At 34.2% G+C, this 7,752-nt stretch overlaps 1 protein-coding gene across 2 annotated transcripts; it reads right to left on the bottom strand.

The window, feature by feature from the left end:
* Positions 1–5,804: 5,804 nt before the first annotated feature.
* On the bottom strand, positions 5,805–7,501 carry LOC108325053 (heat stress transcription factor B-2b). Of its 2 annotated transcripts, none has more exons than XM_017558044.2 (2): positions 6,718–7,501; positions 5,805–6,638 (listed from the first exon to the last, which is right to left on the bottom strand). In XM_017558044.2, the coding sequence occupies exons 1-2, from the start codon at positions 6,961–6,963 to the stop codon at positions 5,946–5,948; spliced, it is 939 nt and encodes a 312-aa protein (XP_017413533.1). In that variant the 5' UTR covers positions 6,964–7,501; the 3' UTR covers positions 5,805–5,945. The 2 variants fall into 2 exon arrangements, with proteins under 2 accessions (XP_017413533.1, XP_052731119.1); XM_052875159.1 differs by having other exon boundaries at positions 5,805–6,630; positions 6,718–7,071.
* Between the last annotated feature and the right edge of the window lie 251 nt (positions 7,502–7,752).

Below are 7,752 nucleotides of genomic sequence, written 5' to 3' on the forward strand. Positions count from 1 at the left end.
GTCGTCCTCACGTGGTGGTGTAAAAGTGTCAATTGAATTCAAACATAGAAAAAATTTGTGTCAAAGTAGTCATCTCCGTTAAATACACAGTAACGGTGTTAAGTGGCTGATTATTTGGCACTGACGTGGCATACGGCCAACGACCATCATCAATCTTCACCCCTTCGGGCACTGACCCCTCTGCTCATCACCCTCATCTTCTTCCTTACCTCATGGGCCTTCATCTCCAACAGGGGCCTTCATCTCCAACATCCGTGATCAGCCCCTCTCGGATTTCCACCCTTTCCGTTCTAGAATTCGTCAAATTCATCCCCATTTTTCTCACTGGATCATCCATCAACCATTCCAAGAACCAAATCCCAAACCAGCCAGTAAATAAAAAGGATAGAAAAGAGAGGGAGAGGCGCCATCGGTGGCGTCGATGACGAAACGAACTCCGGCGAGAACGATGGTGACTAGCTTCGTCGACGGTAGGGTTTCGCTCGTTGCCTCAGAGATGGTGTTCGGGGTTCAGTAACTGGCGGCGACCTTGGCCGCGTTTCGTGTCGCACTGAAGCCTTTTTTATTTTGGTCACTTTCCCCCACCATTTTCATTTTCCTTTATTTTTGTCTCTGTTCTGAAAAGGGTTTGATTCCCTTTTAAGAACGACCTCGGATTCTCGTGGAAGTTTTTGTCTTGTTCTTTAGTGTGTTTTCAGTTTTGAAGTTTTGAAGTTTTGAAGTTTGATCGAAAACGGATTGAGTGCTTCAACTGCAATCGCATTGGACATTTCTCTTCAGAATGTACTGCAGAACCGAGGCACTCAGATAATAAGGGAAAGCATAGAAATCATCAGGCACATATGGTCAAAGAAGAATTTGAAGAAAACTCTGATGAAGAACCAGTAATTTTGATGATACTGGCTTATTTTAAGGATAGCTGGTATACTGATTCAGGATGTTCCAATCACATGACTGGACATCATGAGTGGCTAGTTAATTTCACTGATAGAAAGAAGAGTACCATTTGTTTTTGTTGATGATAGAGTCATCCAAGCTGAAGGAACTGGAAACATAACTTTGAGAAGATCAGATGGAAAACAGATAGTAATTACTGATGCACTTTATGTACCGAAGATGAAAAGCAACCTGATAAGCATGGAGCAATTACTGCTGCAGAAAGGGTTTTCCATGAAGATGGTTGATAATTTCCTTGAGATTTATGATTCCAGACAGCAATTGGCAATAAAAGTATCTCTGGGTTAAAATAGAACTTTTAAGGTCTATCTGAGCACAATTGAAACCCAATGTTTCTCTGCAGCTGTGCTGGATGAGTCCTGAATTTGGCACTTAAGGATGGGACACTTGAATTTTAGAGACTTAAACTTACTGAAATCACGAGGCATGGTTACTGGTTTGCATTGCATAAGTTATTTGATTAATAGTGCTGAATGTGAACACCTGGGATAAGGCTCAGTGGAATTTATATTTGACAGACACCTTGGAAACATGAATTTGGGTGGACAGCTGGGCAGCAATTTGAATTTCCCATCCATTTTAGAATTGTAAGTAGTGCCTTTTGAGATAATTGTACCCGTGCTGATTGATCATGCAAACATTTGTTGCTTTTCAGAGTTACTCGATTCAGCAGTATTTATATCATATAAATACGTGTGTCCACTGTGAATACTGCCCAGTGCTCATATATACTGAAATATGCACATATATAATCCTCTCTCCTGCCCCCTTTCCACGCGATAGAGGATAAACTCTTTCAGTCCGACACCGGTCTCCGCTTGGGCACGTCCAGCCACCGGAGGCAGCGTTCAGGCCCTTCTCACCCTCCGATTCGGCGCGAGTTCTCTTCCTTCTCCATCGAACACCGCCAGTGCCACGAAACGCGGCCAAGGTCGCCGCCAGTTGGAGATGAAGGCCCATGAGGTAAGGAAGAAGATGAGGGTGATGAGCAGAGGGGTCAGTGCCACGAAGGGGTGAAGATTGATGATGGTCGTTGGCCGTATGCCACGTCAGTGCCAAATAATCAGCCACTTAACACCGTTACTGTGTATTTAACGGAGATGACTACTTTGACACAAATTTTTTCTATGTTTTGATTCAATTGACACTTTTACACCACGTGAGGACGACAATGAAACTTTTTTAAAAATGAGGATGAATTTGACACAATTCAACCAAACTGGGGACAAAGGAAGCAATTAAACCTTATTTTAAAAGAGGAAACGAATTGGGCCTGAAAGGTCGTTAAACCAATCCAAAATTGTTTTGACAAAGACGGCCCAAATCCCCACTAATCAACATCGGAATGTGATGTTCTCATCTCTCATTCTCTTGCAGTGTCAAGGCATGCTTTCAACCACACCACAATATAAAATGTCATAGTAAACCGTTTATGATCTATATAAAATAATATTTTTATTGAAAATAAACTACTAGTTGCTAAGCAATTTCTAGTACAGATGCACTCTAACTAATTATTAAACATGCCACATAGTTTGATTATAATTAATTGTCGAGACTTCAACATCGACGATAAATAAGATCAATTTTTAATATATAAGTGAGATAAAAATCTCACTTTACAAGCCGATTTTATGAGATTGAGTTAGACTTCTGATTTTATGAAATTGAATTAAACTTCCGATTTTGTGAGGTTTAGTTAGACTTAAAAATCCACCTTCTAACATTAATGATGAGGATATAAATATCACTTTTTTTATAAACTTAAGAATTAAATTATAATAAATGATATTTTTCATTATGTGTGAAAGTCTCATTTTTTAAATTTATTTTCCACATATTATAATAATATAAAAAGGGATAGAAAACAAATAAATGGATATGTTTTGGATGAATTATTAGGATGTCTCTGATATGGGAATTATATTTATGATCATAAATTTAAGAGCTGATTCTTATAAAACTCCTCTATTATACTGTTGCTATAACAAAAAACTTTAAGAAATTAGGGTTTAAAAGTCAATTTTTTTTTATCTTAGAAACAACTCTTCTCGATAAGTTTATAGGAAAATAACATTAAAGTGGGATGTTAAAAAAAAATATATTTAAATGTGAAATCTTAAAAATAAATTTATATCCTATATAACGACTCTTGCGACGAAAATGACCTTAATTAAATTATTATATTAAAATAATCCTAATGTCAGAAAAACTTTGAAGTTGATTGTTGTTAAGGTACGTTTAGATGAATTTTTTATAGAATAATTCATTTTTATAAAAAATTGAAATGTTTTATGACAAAAATATATTATTTAAATATATTTTTTAAAGAAAATAAAATTCTATTATTTTATCTATGTAATTGAATTACTTAAAATTAAAGAATTTTATATTCTATTTAAATAAAAGTTTAAAGGTATTTATATTCTTTCTCTAAGAGCGTCAAGGTGAGTATTTGACACATGGACCAGTTTGACCCACATCTAACCCATCAGTCCATTTTTTTTAAAGTAAAAATTGAGGCAAAAAAAACAGTATAGGTATTATGTTATTCTAATAATGTAGGTATACAATAATACGAAAACTTAAATAATTAACATTTGCAAATTAAATTCTTATTATTAATTATAATAAATAATTTAACATTTAAAAATAATAATTGATTATTTTAATTTATAAGATATTAACTAATCAATTAAAAACTTAAAAAATATGTATTTAATTAAACGTGGTATAAATATAACAAATTTTTAAAATATAAAATTAAAAATCAAATTTAAAGATAAAGTTGGGGAGTCGGTGACTAATTTACAAAAAAAATGCAATTTAGTATAGTTATTACTAAAATTGGCAGAATTAAAGAGAGCAAAGTGTGGACAAGTTATGCTTAAAATTATTACTTAACAATGAATAATTTCACTCGGGATTTTAGTTTCAAAAATTATTATTTTTGTCTTATTTAAAGTCGTACCATCAAACGTGTATTCCAGTTTTGTTTTGTTTTTTTTATAATGTATGACTTCTTCATTTTAAAAAGTAAAATCGTGATTCTGAACACGACTTATCTACACTCGTAATTGCTTTTTTCAATTCTGATAAATAACCATACAAAATTGCACCATTTTTGTAAATTAACCTCAATCGCCTATCCCGTCGTCTTATCTTTTGTAGGACATCTCAACATTATTCGTCTGGGTTTAGTTAGAACATCTACCTAAGTGAGACTGAAACAATATTGTCTTGGTCATAAATTGAGTGTCATAATCACACAATAACTATTTTTAAGTTAAAGTTTTTCAGCCGTACTAAAATTAATTGTTATTTTATCCATATTCATTAGAATTTATTTACCAAAGTCATCAGGAAGAATTTTTCAGCCAACGACAACAAAATACCCTCACCCAATTTCGTTGTAGAAATAATTTGATCAATGTCATCATATGTAAAAGTATGTGTTTAACATTGTCAAGAAGTAATAAACGTGTTCAACGTTGACAAAAAAAAATCCTCTTACGTCAATAAAAAACCTTGATGTGTGGTGAAAAAATCTTAAGAAATTTTAACAGTAAAATAATATTAATAAAGATTAAATAAAGCAAATTATTATAACATTGATAATTTTTTTATTTATAATTTGAAATATTTTATCAAAAAGAAAAGGTTAAAATTTAATAAATTTATATTATTGTATTTACATAAAATAATTTGAACTAAGATTAAATTAAATTTAAAGAAATAGTTTAGAAGCATGAAAACGCAAGGATAAGGTGAAAAGTATGAGAGCACGTTGGTGGTAGAGAGAAACCTCTGAACTTGAATGAAAAATGTCTTCTACTTAGCCTAAAAAAAGGTCTTCCACCCAATAGAAATTTCAATGAACAAGATCCAACATGTGGGGTTTATAGTATAATAGTCTTCAATTAAAGCTTCATTCAAACAAGAAACTTCACCTACTTCTACCATGCTTCTATCAATATCAAATGAGAAAAATCAATTCTACGTTTTTCTTTCTGTTGGAAAAACTCTGAACTTTGTTTTTCAGTAGAATCTTGTCTGTTCTCTCTTCAAATCATGATTTTAGACGTTTCAGCTGCTACCAGTCATGGATTTCCTTCCAGTTAAGGTTTTTTTTCTTCCTTTTCTCTTTATTAATATGGATTACAAATTTAGAGTAAAGAAAAAACCATATAAAAATATCTCCATTCATACTTTTATGGAGAAAAGAAAGTTATTTATGTAAAATTTTAATTCATTAACTAGATTATTTCTAAAATATTTTTATTTCCCGGTTAACGTTAACACTGTAAAGCCAAATATTTTATTTATATGTTGTTTATTTTTCTTATTTGAACCAAAGGTTGTTTGCATTACTTAAAAGTACATCTTCGTTCGTAAAAATCGTATCAACCTTTAGTACAGGTTGCAATGATAATTTGATTTTGTTAACCTTAATTTTCAATTTAAATGACTGGAAAATATATATTGTAATGAAAAAACGAAATAAGGAACTCTAACAGAAAAATAACTTAAGTATTATCCTAAAACTAACTACAGATATTGTTAAACAATTATATAGAATTGATTAATGAGAAAATGAAGTCCCAAAATTACTTGACCGTCACATTTGAAATTGATTATTCCAATACATTTTAAAATTAATAAGTTACACCATATTACAAAGAAATATAAATACCTTGCCCCTCGTATTGCCTAAACAATTATATATTTCTTATATAGCTAAAAACAAAATATTAAAGATAATCTATTATCATTAATTAGTATATTTCCCTTGCAGTCAAATCCACACTCAAAGTCCAAAGAATATAATAAAAAGAAACAGATGGAAATTGACAACAAAGTATCGATTTCTTCTGAGAAACTTCTGCGAGAAAAGTCCATCGGTTACACACGTGCATTTGACACGTGCGTCTCCGTTCTTAGTGACTCCGATTCTCTACGACGCCCCCTAACTTAACCTAAAATGTTACCTAGCTTTTACAACGTCGTGTATCAATTACACACTCTCTCTCATTCGCTGTACGACAGTGATTTAGCCACGAAGTACTTCTGTTTTCTCCATGTCTTTCGAAATCTAACGGTTCAGATTTCACGTCCGCGTGGAACGGATGAAGACTCAAAACCGTATCATACTCCGCTCCACGTCCTTCCTCTCTCGCTCGCTTCGTACCAATCGCCACCCCAAACAGCTTCGGATTCATCTTCTCCGCCGCGTTCTCACCAGAGCACCGCTTCGACGGCATCAAACCAAGCGTCTTTACCGCATCGGTACCACCGTCCGCTTTAGAGGTTGCGTAATTCGACATGAGATTGAGTATGTTGTTGCAGAGCGATCTCATCTCTTCCAATTCCTTCATCAAAAGAATGTTCTCCTTTCTCAGCCGCTCGTTCTCGTCCAACAGCTCTGCCGGAACTCTCGACGGCGAAGAGTTCGACGAGATCACCTGTTCCTCCGTTGAGTTCGACGGCGACACGATGGGCTTCACTGTTGGAATCGCGGAGAGCGCCAGTGGCGACGGAACCGCCACGCTAGCCGTTGCTCCGACTGGAGGCGACGAGGAGAGGATCTTCCTCCGCTGAATTTCGCAGAGAAGTTGCTTCTGGCCTCTTCGGAAACACTCGTTGGAAAATTCCCACCGATCAGGTACAACTTTTCTGAATCCCTAAAAGTCAAGCAAGATTAACACAAATACAAAAGTAGGAAAGGAAGAGGAACGAAATTGATAGAGAAAAAATAATTACATAGGTGTTGAGCTGGCGAACGAAGCTGGAGAAGTTGTTGTGCTTGAAATATTTAGGAAGCAAATCCCTGGCAAAAACGGTGGTGTTCCAAACGATGAAGGATGATCCAGAATCGTTCCAGGAAATGACATCATCGATGGTGTGATCGTCGACGAGCTGGTAGGTTTTGGTGAGAAACGGTGTGGGTAGGGATCTCTGAGACTCAGCGCTGGTGGAGTCGCTGTTGTGTTCCAGCCGCGGAGTCATGGAATGGAAATGACGATGAACGGGTTTTCTGTGTGGTGATGGTTCTAGAAGGTTCACGTAGAATGTGGATATATAAGAGAAGGGAATGAGAATGAATGGAGAAAGAGAGAGATAGAAAAGGAATTGAAAGAAAGAAGAAGCTCTTCTACGTTACCTTTTTTTTTTTTTCTCTCGCGAAACTTCCTTACCATGTGGGTAGGTTGGTAACTTGAGTTAATCAATCAAGAAACTTCTACATTAATCTCTTTATTTAGAAAACATTTAAAATAAAAGTGGGAAATGATTAAAATTTGTCTTCATCTATGTTTGGCAGAACCCATGGAAATGAAAAATATCTCTTTTCTAATATGAAAAGATTTCCAGACAAAATACACAGCATTGAATAGAGTTCTTTTTTTATTTGTGGCCAGGGGTTATTGAAATGTGATCCTAACCATTCCAACAATCTGCTAGAAGCTTCATAGAAGGAGGAAGTTTCATCTTATCACCAAGCGACCAAATAGGCATTACTTCATTGTTAAAGCCAAGGAGATGCAAACGTTTGGTTTAATGATGTATTTATGTATTTATTTTTAATATGAAAATTTGAAATAAAATTTCCTATATATAAGATGACTCATTTGAAACTCTTGGTTATAATGAGAAAGAAAGTTATAAATTTAGATCATATATATAATGGTTAATATTATCAGTTAATTAATGAGTTAAAAATCAAAACAATTTTTAAATTTAAATTGTCATCGGTTTCCAATCCCACTTAACTTGAAACTCTTACAAATGTTTAACTTT

The sequence above is a fragment of the Vigna angularis genome, chromosome 3 (genome assembly GCF_016808095.1).
Source record: "Vigna angularis cultivar LongXiaoDou No.4 chromosome 3, ASM1680809v1, whole genome shotgun sequence".
Lineage (NCBI taxonomy): Eukaryota > Viridiplantae > Streptophyta > Magnoliopsida > Fabales > Fabaceae > Vigna > Vigna angularis.